The sequence below is a fragment of the Nicotiana tomentosiformis genome, chromosome 5 (genome assembly GCF_000390325.3).
Source record: "Nicotiana tomentosiformis chromosome 5, ASM39032v3, whole genome shotgun sequence".
NCBI classification, from domain to species: Eukaryota; Viridiplantae; Streptophyta; class Magnoliopsida; order Solanales; family Solanaceae; genus Nicotiana; species Nicotiana tomentosiformis.
Genome location: NC_090816.1, coordinates 9,277,815 through 9,291,564, shown reverse-complemented (window position 1 = coordinate 9,291,564; position 13,750 = coordinate 9,277,815). Strand labels below are relative to the sequence as shown.

Below are 13,750 nucleotides of genomic sequence, written 5' to 3'. Positions count from 1 at the left end.
GAGAAAGAAAGAGAGAGTTATGTTTTAAAATTAGGGCGGGTTAATATCTGGGCGGGTTACGGGTTGGGGCTTATGTTAGGTCAATGGGACGGTGACACGTGGATATTAATTAAATTTTCTTTTTTTATGAATTTTCTGTTAGTAATAAGGGTAATGTTGAGCCAAAAAAATAACAATATGACCATTTTTATTCAAATAAATTGACGAAGGGCAATTTTGTACCAATTCCAATACTTCAGGGACAGTTCTGGCCCTTTTCCGTTTATTATATCCTTGTTTGATTATTCTACCTTTTCTTTTTCTCTTTTATCTTAGAGTTTGTGTGATATAGAAACTCTTTCCTTCACTCATAAATTACTCCCTTGATATTCCCTTTCTCAGCTTCTAATTGCATAATTAACTTACTTCCCTCTGAGAAATACTAAGCTTTTCATATTATTGTAGTCGAACAAAATGTGTGAAATTGAACATTGAATTCTTACCCAAATGAGACATTTGCATATAATAATCAGAATAGGGTTTTTTCGCAGTGATTTGAATACTTGAAAACAGTAAGATCAGTATTAATAGTACATTAAAACGATCAGGAGTGGATCCCTAATATAATATATAAGTTCACATGAATTCAATAGTTTTTGTCAAATCTTATTATGTATTAAAAGATTCATATAATATCAATTCATATTAAATTATGAATTCAATTAAAAATAGGACAACTTGGTGTCCAGAGAAAGGATCGCACCCCAAGGGATGTGACGTAGACAGTCTACCCTAATGCAAGCATTAATAACTGTTTTCACGACCTGAATCCGTGATCTATAAATCATACAGAGATAACTTTATCGTTGTTCCAAAGTCAATTATTATTATTGTTACTATTATTATTTATTATTATAATAAACTTCAATTCTTGGTGAGACGACAACGTTTTACTATAAGATGGGGGAAGAGTGTGGACTTCATATTTCCCACATGGTCTCTGCAAATGCAGCCAATGAAAAGATCTACTTTAATTGTCAAATAGAAATTCATGTCACCACATCCACAAATATATCCAGCTACGAAAACAGAGCAATAGACAAAAATTGGATAATTATTAAAATATCCAATTTATGCATTAAAAAGGGAGAAAAAGAAGGAAAAAGAAAAGATTCATGAATTAGTCCAAAGTAGTGGAGAGAATTGTACTTCAAGATCTTGACGTCTCAGGTTTCTTTGCCATCAGTTCGTGTTCAACTTGTGTTATATTTTTTGTTTCAACTTTTGTGTTAATATTTACTTTATGTAATTGTATTTTTGTCGAACTATTTATTTGTATCAGAGAGTATTTATTTTACACCAATTAATACATTGTAAATATTTATTTTGTGATAGAAGGAAAAGAAAAATCCCACAAGAATGAACTAAGAGTTTTAGTTGTCCGAATTAGTGTTCACCCAAAAATAAGTAATATCATCGTAGCACTTAAAAATTAAAGTAAACATATATACTTAATAGTTAATTATAATTAAGTAATAATATATGTATGAAAGACATGATAATTTAATGTAAATATTGAGGGATAACTTTACCTAGTGAAAGCGTAATTTTTTTTTTTTAACTATCACGATACTTTTACTTAATATAATATATTATTAACTTTATTTTCTAGATTATCATATTAAGCTTATTACAAATATATTAAGAGATTTACTATAAATGCGGATCCACGATTTAAATTTTATGGGTTTTATGGGTTTAACCTTTAAAACTCTTATTATTGAACTCGTATAATTTTTTAACTTATGAGTTCATATATTTGTTGTAATCTTAAAGAATTTTTACACATAAACTTATGTTCTGCATCGAAATTCGAAAGTTATGTGTTTAGTTGAACCTAATGTCGCTACTTTACACCCGCCCATATATATATACACACACAATATTAGATATTCGGTCTAGTTATTAGTACATAAAAATTGTTGTCATAGAATCACAAACTCATAAAATTCAAATTTTGAACCAGCTTCTTTAAATTGTTATTTATGGGTCACTTTTAACTTGTGCGCAATATTTTAACTCTTGGTCGCTTCCCCATTTATTCTTAGCTACCATTAGAGTATATATAGAACCCTCTTTTTCCATATAACACCAAATTTTTGTTTTTTATTATACCATTTTTAATTATTATTTAACCTAAACACTGTTATTATTTGAAGTTATTGTACTATTTTTATTTGTCTTCCTTGTCTCTCTCTCTTTTCCTATAATAATAGAAAAAAAGAAGAAGCTATATTTCAGTCCCTTGATCACCAGCTCAAGAATGGCTTCTGGAAGTGGAAGCAGAGTAAAGCATGCTCGTAATCACAAACCAAAACTACATCAAGCTCAATTTTCAGGTACAAGTAATAACAATAATAATAATACATCAATAAGTAAAGCAGTAGCACAATATACTACAGATGCTAGACTACATGCTGCATTTGAACAATCAGGAGTTTCAGGAAAATCATTTGATTATTCACAATCTGTTAGAAATACAAATGAGTCTGTTCCAGAATATCAAATTACTGCTTACTTGAATAATATTCAAAGAGGTGGTCATATTCAACCTTTTGGTTGTACAGTAGCTGTAGATGAGTCGAGTTTTTGTGTAATTGCTTATAGTGAAAATGCACGCGACATGCTCGGTATAATGCCACAGTCAGTTCCGAGTCTTGAAAAGGTGGAAATTTTGAAAATTGGAACTGATGTTAGGACCCTTTTTGCTCCTTCAAGCTCTGTTTTGCTTGAAGGTGCTTTTGGGGCGCGTGAGATTGCTTTGTTGAATCCGATTTGGATTCATTCCAAGATTTCGGGGAGGCCATTTTACGCGATTTTGCATAGGATTGATGTTGGTATTGTAATTGATTTGGAGCCTGCTAGAACAGAGGACCCTGCATTGTCTATTGCTGGAGCTGTGCAATCACAGAAACTTGCTGTAAGGGCTATTTCGCTCTTGCAATCGCTCCCCGGTGGAGATGTTAAGCTTTTGTGTGATACTGTTGTTAAGAGTGTGAGGGAGCTCACTGGGCATGATCGCGTTATGGTGTATAAGTTTCATGAGGATGAGCATGGGGAGGTCGTGGCGGAGAGTAAGAGAGATGATTTGGAGCCTTATATTGGTTTGCATTATCCGGCTACTGATATTCCACAAGCATCGAGATTCTTATTTAAGCAGAATAGGGTTAGAATGATTGTGGACTGTACTGCCACCCCTGTGCGGGTTATTCAGGATGAATCGCTCGAGCAGCCTCTGTGTTTAGTCGGTTCAACACTTAGGTCCCCTCATGGTTGCCACCCCCAGTACATGGTCAATATGGGCAATGTCGCGTCATTAACACTGGCTGTTATTATAAATGGTAACGATGATGAAATTGTTGGAGGAGGCCGAAATACGATGAGATTATGGGGCTTGGTCGTTGGACACCACACTTCTGCTCGGTGCATTCCTTTCCCCCTTCGTTATGCCTGTGAATTCCTTATGCAGGCCTTTGGGCTCCAACTAAACATGGAATTACAATTGGCATCACAGTTGGCTGAAAAACATGTCTTAAGGACACAAACATTGTTATGTGACATGCTTCTTCGAGACTCACCTACGGGGATTGTTACTCAGAGTCCCAGTATTGTCGACCTTGTGAAATGCGATGGGGCCGCTTTGTACTACCAGGGGAAGTACTATCCTATGGGTATTACACCTACTGAAGCCCAGATAAAGGGCATCGTGGAGTGGCTATTGACTTATCATGTTGACTCAACAGGTTTGAGTACTGATAGTTTGGCCGATGCAGGGTATCCTGGGGCAACTTCACTTGGTGATGCGGTTTGTGGGATGGCTGTTGCTTATGTAACTTCAAAAGATTTCCTGTTTTGGTTCCGTTCACACACTGCGAGTGAGTTAAAATGGGGTGGTGCAAAGCATCATCCAGAAGACAAAGATGATTGGCAGAGAATGCATCCACGCTCTTCCTTCAAGGCATTTCTGGAAGTTGTTAAGAGCCGCAGTTTACCATGGGAGAATCCAGAAATGGATGCAATTCACTCTTTGCAGCTTATTCTACGTGATTCATTCAAGGATGCTGAGGCAAGTAATTCTATGGCTGTCGCGCATGCTCAGCTTGGGGAAGCGGGGTTGCAAGGGATGGATGAGCTGAGATCTGTTGCCAGAGAAATGGTTAGATTGATAGAGACTGCTACAGCACCCATATTTGCCGTTGATGTTGAAGGTTGCATAAATGGATGGAATGCCAAAATTGCAGAGTTGACAGGGTTATCAATTGAAGAAGCAATGGGGAAGTCCTTGGTTCATGATCTTGTCCACGAAGAATCACAGAGAACTGCTGAGAACCTTCTCTTCAATGCTTTAAAAGGTTATACCAATCCGTTCTACATTTCTTTCATTTCAACTGGTGCATTTCATTGCATGTGGAGTTCCCTTAAGCTATATTGAGCGACTATACTCTCACTTGCTTTTCTTTGTTTTCTGAAATTTTAATGGAAAAGGCATCACAGGTTTTAGTGATATTTACTTAAGTTCCCTCCTGTAATCATGCCACAAAATGCTGGTTTCTTATATTCTTTCTTCCATTAAAGTCAACAAAATCATGAGCCTTAGTATTCTTTTTCAGGATAGAGGGGGGGTGGGATTGCAAATTTCATTTATTTAGCAATTTTCTTTCCATTGGATAGATGTTTTTAGGGATAAGAAGCACTTTAGCAAGATGTGTTCTCTTCATCCTCATGTTTGTGTTGAAAATTAGCTAGTTTTTTGGCACTTCCAGTGCATTAAATGTCTATTGTCCTTATCCTTTCATATACTACAGGTAGTAGGTGTTCTGATAGATTATTATACTGCTGTTCATAAGGATTGACTAATCTATAATATCCATAGCATGTATTTACCCTGGTCTGTCTGACAGAAATTTCTAATCTTTTACCACCTGTTATCTCGTTTCCTTTGTTTCAAAATAATCCAACAGATTGCCTCCCATATTTAAATACATTTCACTAATTAGTTCTGTTAATTTAGTACTGTTGCTTTGACACCGTGCACTTAGAGGTTCAGCACATATGAAGTGTTGATTAGATTGTGATAAGCTATCCCAGAAACTGTATCGTGTCATAAGCCACGTAATGGAAGCATGATAAGTAATCAAGATTTTTTATGGATCATAAAGCATGTAACAAGTTGCGTCAGAGCTTTCTAATGTAATCATGACACAGTTTTATGCCTTTTGGAGGTCAGTTTCAATCTTGAGTTTTCGATGTGGATTAACTCTAGGTGATTTCAGAGAACATGGGCGTGATTGTTGTGGATATATATCTTATCTGGATTACAAAATGAAATTATATTTAAGATCAGATTCAGGCTAATCCGGACAGTGGGGTGGCAATATTCTCTTTGTACTCTGTATGCAGCTTGACTTTGTTGCATTTTGTTATTGAAACTGATTGGTATCCACCCTCTCAATGTCCAGCCATTCTATGCAAAATAAAATAATGTTGTTGCTAAACTAATCACAGGTGAAGAAGATAAGAACATAGAAATAAAGTTTAGGACATTTGGAGCTGAGCAACTGAAGAGGGCTCTTTTTGTGGTGGTTAATGCTTGCTCTAGCAAAGACTACATGAATAACATTGTTGGTGTCTGCTTCGTTAGCCAGGATGTTACTGCCCAAAAAGTTGTAATGGACAAATTTATTCGCATACAAGGTGATTACAAGGCCGTCATGCACAGCCCTAATCCTCTGATCCCGCCCATATTTGTATCAGATGAAAACACTTACTGCGTCGAGTGGAACACTGCGATGGAAAAACTTACTGGTTGGAACAGAGGAGAAATCATTGAAAAAATGTTAGTTGGTGAGATTTTTGGCAATTTTTGTCGGCTCAAAGGCCCAGACACCATGACTAAATTCATGATTGTGTTGCATAATGCAATTGGAGGCCAGGACACGGAAAAGTTTTCATTTTCTTTTTCGGACCGAAATGGAAAATTTGTTCATGTTCTTTTGACTGCTAACAAGAGAGTCAATATGGATGGCCAAATTATTGGGGCCTTCTGTTTCTTGCAGATTGCAAGTCCTGAATTGCAGCAAACTCTAAGCATGCAGAGACAACAGGAGAGGACAAGTATTTCTCAGATGAAAGGGTTGGCTTACATTTTTCGGGAATTAAAGAATCCGCTGAATGGTATACGCTTTGCAAATTCATTATTAGAGACCACAGATTTGACAGAAGACCAGAAGCAATTTCTGGAAACAAATGTTGCTTGTGAGAGGCAGATGTCTAATATCATAAGGGATGTTGATCTTGACAATATTGAAAACGGGTGAGTATGTATTCAATTGTGCTTGCTATCATCCAAGTTAAAAGAATCTGTTTACCATGATATAGTATACTCTAGTACAACTTTTATAGTCCTTGTAAAAATGTGGTAATGTTTTATGAGCTATGGTTGAAAAGCATGAAGACTTTCCTGTATCATAAACATTGCAATGAACAACTACTGTTCTTTAGTTGTTTTAACATTCAAGACGAAAGCACACAAGGTACATGTTTGGTCCTAGTTGTCATTTGGCCTTAGGATCCTATAGACAATCTACGGAATATGCTTCTCAAGTTTGTATCATATCTGAATTATAGCTTGTAGTGGTGTTAAGCTAGTTGCGGTTAGTGCACAAGAACTCACTTCGCAGCAGTATGTGACCGAAAAATTAACTATTCAAGAAATCTGGATAGTTGAATGAGGGTATTGGACCTGTGTGACAGTATATTTCCATATCAATATCAAATGTAGGAACATAAACCTTATATTTTCAACTTGCGAGGTAGTTCCCATGAGACACAAACTGAGTTTGGTCTTTATAGAGGCAATTACCATGTGTTGCCTTGTCATGTGATGTTTGAACAATTTTAGATTTTTCCTTCCTCTTCATCATCCTCCCTATTCTTTTTCTATTTTTCTTTTTCTTTTGTGGTTGCGGAGGGGGGTGGAGAAATGCATGTTACCTCTATGTAAGAAGGTAGCTGACTTCAAGTTGTAATGTTCCTTCCCATCTTCAGAAGATGATTAACCTTCATAATTCTAACAGTTCACTGGAGCTTGAGAAAGCAGAATTTTTTCTTTCGAGTGTGATAGATGCTGTTGTTAGCCAAGTGATGTTATTGTTGAGGGAAAGAGGTGTGCAACTGATCCGGGATATTCCAGAGGAAATCAAGACATTAAGGGTCTACGGCGATCAAGTCAGAATTCAGCAGGTCTTTGCTGATTTCTTGCAGATTATGGCAAGCTATGCGCCATCCCCAGAAGGGTGGGTAGAAGTCCATCTTCAACCAAGTATGAAGCAAATTTCTAATGGAGTAACTATCGTACATATTGAGTCCAGGTATGTTCTACAACTTTCTTTTCTTTACTTTTGTGGTGGATGAGCTATACCAACATGCTTCTACTGTCATCTGAATCTTGAAGCATTGTTTCCTTAAAAGATCCCTGAATGGAAGATCTTATGCAGTCCTTCATTTACACTTCATCAGCTCTAGCTGTTACTGTGTGGCTGTTCAAATCTTTCTTCAGGAGTATCCATGTAGAACTGAATAGTCCTTAACATCTCAACAAGTTCGCGTGGAATTGGTGGATTTTATGTTATGATTACAGATTGATCACAATGTTTGATTTGGACTTCGTTAGCAACTACTCACTAGTTTACTGCTACCACTTTTCTTGGGGTGTAGCATTTAGCCCACCTTCCTTCTCTTTGCTTTTTATCATTTGATCAGTATATTGGGGTCCTAACATTTTTCCAAATCACTTTTATGGTGATTGGATGCACTGCACTACTTTATTTAAAATAACTGCCAACTATTCTTTTTGGAGGTGTAACATATGCATGTATATGATGGTATTTTGCTAGCATTCTATGATATGCTTGATTTGCTTTTTAATTTGAAGAGTCTTGGCGTAACTGGTAAAGTTGTTGCCTGTGACCAGGAGGTCACAGGTTCGAGCCGTGGAAACAATCTCTAGCAGAAATGCAGGGTAAGACTGCATACAATAAGACCCTTGTGGTCCGGCCCTTCCTCGGACCCCGCGTATAGCGGGAGCTTAGTACACCGGGCTGCCCTTTTTAGTAGACTCTTGATGAAAGTGACAATATAACCGGATACTAATATTTTTCAGCATTTCAATGCTGTTTGGTCATACTATCTCAGTTAATTTGATTTTATCTCTTTTTTTCTGGAAAAGGATTGTTTGCCCTGGTGAAGGTCTTCCTCCTGAATTAATCCAAGATATGTTCCATAACAGTCAGTGGGTAACTCAGGAAGGTCTACGGCTGAGCATGTGCCGAAAAATCTTAAATCTTATGAATGGAGAAGTCCAGTATATCAGACAATCAGAAAGATGTTTCTTCCTGATTATACTTGAACTACCTATGCCTCAAAGAGGTTCAAAGACGGTTGGCTAGGTTACTAGCTATTAGATTCAATCTTGAAGTCGCTCAAAGAGGAATCGTGCAATCTAGTAGAATGTTGGGGATGCCTCAGGTGCTTAGCGCGGAACTTGGAGGAGGGTCAAGTTTCCAATACCAGGATTAGTTTATACTAGGATACATTTTAACATCCTAATTGGTTTACTTCCAAATTAACTGCAAATCTGCAATATGGGTTGCGTCAATATGCTTCTTGGCTTAACGGTTTCAAGCAGTTGTGATTAGTATCATTCTAAGGAAATGTACTAGGGATATTGTTTTAAAGAGGTCACTTCGATGTACTAAAGTTTGCTTGTTGGATAAATATATATAATGCTGAGTGATGGTCCGGTAGAATGAATGTCTTTATTTGTAATGACATAAATTTTGATGCTTTATGTAACATGGATATGCTGAACATCTTCTATGTATAAGCTCCTCTTGCCAGGAAAGGCTCTATCAAGGGGGACTTAATTTATCTGTTAATTTTTAGCATCTTATATTTCAAGTGTGTTACAGCTGAACAACTTTGTAAGTTTAACAAATACATTATCTTTCCTGTTTTTCAAGGTTCTCTAAATGAGCTCTCTTATGTTAACACCCTTGTTAGCCTTAGGTGAGAGTTTGTTTTTTTTATCCCCTTCCGTTTGATTCCCTTTTGTTACTCGAACCCACGATCCTGGAATTGTAGGTGAAAAGTGCTGATAATCTCAGCAATCCCTTCTTATCTGGTGAGTTTGTTTAGAAAGTCATTTGCTCTATTTATGCGACTAAATGCTCAAGTTAAAATTATCCTCACTTTGCCACCATCTCCGCCATTGACCTCTTTTAGAAGACCGCTTGGGTGTGATTTAAATCTTGAATGTCCTTCTCATTAGATTTTAGATGAGTACCACTAGTTGTCTACAGCTTTAATCATATAACGGACTTTTGGGATGTTCAAAAAATCAAATCAAATTGATTAAAAAATCTGAACCAAACCGATATATAAATATTTAAAATATTCTCATGAAATGTAATATTTAATAATATTATGAAGTTTATTTATTTTAAGATTTCTTAAATAATGTGTTGTATCACTTTCTTATCAAGTGGTATTAAAATACGTCAATCTATCTCTTTATTTTTTCACATTAATATGTCAAGATTTCTTATATCTTTTTCGAATTTGAAATAGTATTTAGATAATTTAAAATTAAGTAGAATATATCATTAATTTGGTATCATATTGATTTTACGTTTAATTATTAAGTTTAGTTAACCTTAAAAGCACATATCGATAAAAAATTATTATTAGACAATTAAGAAATTAATTATCATGTGTTATTAAAAAAGTCTCCCATAAGAAATTATTAATAAACCATATATTTGCCAGTTTTTTCAATTTCTACTAAATATATATTTAATTATCAAAACGTTATTATATAACTTTAACAAAGTAAAATTAAAATAATATTCTTGTAATAAAAAAAAAAGACCAATCCAAACCGATGTAGTTAATTTAATTTTAATAAAAACCAAACTAACTTGATCATATACACCCTTAACTTACTCCATATCAATGCTAGATCAACTGAGAACCATTCCTTTCCATGTATATAAAAGAAAACGTATGCCACAAAAAAGGAAAAAAAAAAGAATAATAGTTGGTCCTTTAGCATATCCAAAAGTTAACACTTTCTTTACTATTCTCTTTTAGCTAAGTAATATACAAAGTTGTAATCTATTAACTGCAACACTAGCCAATGTCCATATTTTGATTTGATATTGGAAACATTCTCTAAATTTAGAGCCACATAAGAAATTTCGCTTTTTTCGAAAAAAATTTACTTTTTTTTAAAGCAGCGATTATCGTGATTTTTCTAATTCACTTGTTTTGAAATTTTTCGAAAATTTAAAAACCTCCAAAATTTTATTTTTCAAAATTTTCAATTACTCACAAAACTTTAAAATCAATCCAAAGTTATATTCATGTCCAAGTACGAACTCTAAGGACCCATTTGGCCATGAGTTTTGCCAAAATAAATTTGAGATTTATTTGACAAACATATGTTTCGCCATAAATTTTGCTCACATTTTGGCAAAATTCCAAATTCCCAAATCACCTCAATTGCTAATTTTGGGTCAAAACATAACCGTTACATTTTTAAATTTTTTAAAATATTACCCCAAACTTTTATAGTTTGTAAAAGAGCCCACATTTATTAATTAGGAGCCGTATCGGTTAACTTTTTTTTTTTAATTAGGAGCCATAATTCTCTGATGAGTTTTCACTATAATTAATGATTTATATAGTTCATTATAAAAATAATAATTTTGTACCAAACTTATTTTTATTTATGTTCAAGAATATGATTTGTGATAACGGTACTATTAGATATTTGTGACAGTTTTTAGTACCTATGGATATAAGTCATGTTTCATATTTTTTTAAATAAAAAGTAAAATATGTTTTGAAAAATCATGTCCAAATACATTTTCATCTTTAAACCAAACTTTATCAAATTTTTCAAAATAAATTTGAGAATCTATGGCCAAACGATAGCTAATTTTCATATACCATTTTCAGTTAAAATTTCTTTTTTGAAATTTTACAATTCTTATGTCCAAATAATTTCAAGGTAAGACAGATTATATTGTGATTACAATACACTAATGCAACAAAGATGTTTGTAGAAGTTCAGTGAGGTTAGATTATGCTCTGCTCTTCCTTTGTTTCAATCTGTTATCTTAAAGAAAATGTAGGAAACTAATAATTTGATAAGGATTTTCTTTCAATAGTCGCAAGTCAGTACAGAAGGAACGACAAAAATTTGAAGTCACTACTAACACATAAGCAATGTGTCAATTCTGACAAAAACCAGGATTCCAACTCTGACAAAAATCAGGATTTCAAATTTATGATTTTAGAATTCTAAATCGACAGTTCTAAATTAATAATTTATATATATTTATGATAAAATACAGAGTTCGAATCAAAGCTACTATATTCAGCCAAACTTAGCACTCTCTAGCCAAACCTGTTCACTTGTACAACAAGTGAACCTTAATCTCAAACAAGTCATAATCAATTATATTATGAATCCTCAATTATATGATGAATCCTTACTGATTATGATTTTCCATTTATGCTCAACTAATGTTATTATTACCAAATAAGAATAAAAGTGAAAAATAAGTTAAAACATATAAATAATGATACTAAAATTAAAAGTTTTCCATCAAAAAAGAGTGTGATCAGACGTAGTTTTCTAGGCTGCATTTATGCATCAATATAATGCAGTTTCTTAAAACTGCTCAGAGCCCAGTGCAATCATCATCTCAACAATAATATATTAATACCCAAAATCATTTTTTTTTCAATCAACACAAAAAAATATAACAAATTACAAAAAAAGGAACAAATAAAATGACATAAATCAAATAAGAACAAAGAAAATAATTTTTCCAATTTTTTTGGAAGTGGGGAAATCCTCAGAAAAAATGCTTGTAGTTGTCATCAAAATAAAGAATTCAGGTCTCAAAGATTTCATGCCATCATAGGAAAACCCCAAATCAAAAAAAATTCAGAACAATAAAAAAAAGGTAGGAAAAATCCAAAGAATATTGAATAATTTTGCAGGATCTTATTCACTAAGCCTAGAAAATAATACAGGCAAAGCGACTCAACGATTCTGCAAAAACATTTCTGCCTTTTTTATTTGCATAAAAATGCAAACTTGGAAAAACCCATATCCTTAATTATTTCAAGGGTGCCAATTCAAAGGCAAAGAATAAAATTCAGTTGAAAATTGAAATTAAGAATAGAAACTTATAAATTTGCAAGCAAAGAAGACACAAAAAGAGAGAGTCTTATGAAATTGTGAATAAAGTTTTAAGCCGTAGAAGAGTACATATAGTACAGAGAGTGGAATTAGGGTTTTGACGAGGAAACAGAGAAAATGACCAAAGAGCACTTACCGGCCCAATTGATAGATTGGGCCAAGTACGGCCCATTCGTTTACCAAACCTCCTGGGCTTGAAACTTGTTATTTGCACATAATCTGCTTTTACCTACGCTATTTAAAACATAATCAGTTTTTTATGAAGTATTTAAGAGTCGTTTGGTTGGTGGGAGAAAGGGACCTCGGGATAAAATACGAGATTATTTTATCTCGTATTTGGTTATGGATATTAATTAGTCTCGTGAACCATTTTTATATTAAAATTGTGGGATCAGCTATCTCATATTTTATATGGGATAGCTAATCAGAGGCGGATTTGGGATTTGAGCTTTATGGGTTCAACATTTAAGGTTTTAGCATTGAACTCATTGTATTTTTAAAGTTATGGATTCATATTGCTATACATTATAATATTAATGAATTTGTACACATAAATTTATGCTTTGTGCAAAAAGTACTGGGTTCAGTTGAATCCGGTGTCAAAACATTACATCCACCTCAATAGCTAATCACATGAGATATCCTTGTCTCTCTCATCCAGGTAACCAAATGACTCCTTAAAGTTTAGTCGAATGAGGCAAATATCGAACTTCTTATAGTTCTTCTTGCAAAGTCATATGAAACTCAATCTAAAAATAATATTACTACAAATCAGTTTGTAAATCAGTTTGTTTTTTAATGTGATTTGTATTTGATTTTATCATGGATGAAGCTCCTTACAATGTCAACATACTTGTATACGGGTAAAATTGAACTCGAGATTTGACCGAGCATCCAGCATGACAAATTGGGATCGAGAGATGGTGATAAAATCCCGGAGATCGGTTCCTGCCTAACCAAATTAGCCATCAGAACCACCAGACTTGCCTTCGAGTTTATCGAGGTCATAACCGATCCCGGTCATAACGGTCTCAAGGAATATATTGCCAGCTTATCCGACAGGGGTCCGAAATTCCCGCAACTAATCGGGCATTACGGCGGGAATCACATAACATACCAAAAAAGGGGCAACGGTCAACAAATCAAGGACCTTTTTTTACTTTTTATGGAATAATAGTGTAATACCTTAAAAGTAGGTTCCTCTAAAATATAAAAGGAGGGTTCACAATTCATGAAAGACATTGTAACTTACACTCATAAGCAATACATTACCGTTATCATCTAAATTTTTATTCTTTGGTATCTTGGTATTAATCGAAGTACATTCAACTCAAGGGTGGTCAGCTTTCCTAGGCTGAAATTATCCTATTCGTGTGGTTTGTAGTTAATTTATCGTTATCTATTTCAATTGTAATCTAATTTATCATTCAGTATCAA

General features: G+C 34.2%; 1 protein-coding gene and 2 non-coding genes across 3 annotated transcripts; 1 reads left to right on the top strand and 2 right to left on the bottom strand.

Moving 5' to 3' along the window:
* The first annotated feature begins 2,166 nt into the window (after positions 1-2,166).
* LOC104088367 (phytochrome B-like) lies at positions 2,167-9,000 on the top strand. Its single transcript, XM_009593026.4, has 4 exons — positions 2,167-4,391; positions 5,545-6,352; positions 7,116-7,409; positions 8,267-9,000. The coding sequence occupies exons 1-4, from the start codon at positions 2,303-2,305 to the stop codon at positions 8,484-8,486; spliced, it is 3,411 nt and encodes a 1,136-aa protein (XP_009591321.1). The 5' UTR covers positions 2,167-2,302; the 3' UTR covers positions 8,487-9,000.
* A 2,723-nt stretch (positions 9,001-11,723) lies between these two features.
* On the bottom strand, positions 11,724-11,813 carry LOC117274685 (small nucleolar RNA snoR118). Its single transcript, XR_004504839.1, has one exon. It is a non-coding gene; the product is annotated as a small nucleolar RNA snoR118 (small nucleolar RNA).
* A 146-nt stretch (positions 11,814-11,959) lies between these two features.
* On the bottom strand, positions 11,960-12,034 carry LOC117274684 (small nucleolar RNA R66). The gene has a single exon (XR_004504838.1). It is a non-coding gene; the product is annotated as a small nucleolar RNA R66 (small nucleolar RNA).
* Between the last annotated feature and the right edge of the window lie 1,716 nt (positions 12,035-13,750).

Excerpts from the sequence above, each read along its gene's own strand:
- LOC104088367 (XM_009593026.4), top strand. The coding sequence starts at position 2,303 with ATGGCTTCTGGAAGTGGAAGCAGAGTAAAGCATGCTCGTAATCACAAA. Across the intron at positions 4,392-5,544 it reads TCTCTTCAATGCTTTAAAAG|GTGAAGAAGATAAGAACATA; the intron begins GTTATACCAATC and ends AACTAATCACAG. Across the intron at positions 6,353-7,115 it reads CTTGACAATATTGAAAACGG|TTCACTGGAGCTTGAGAAAG; the intron begins GTGAGTATGTAT and ends TAATTCTAACAG.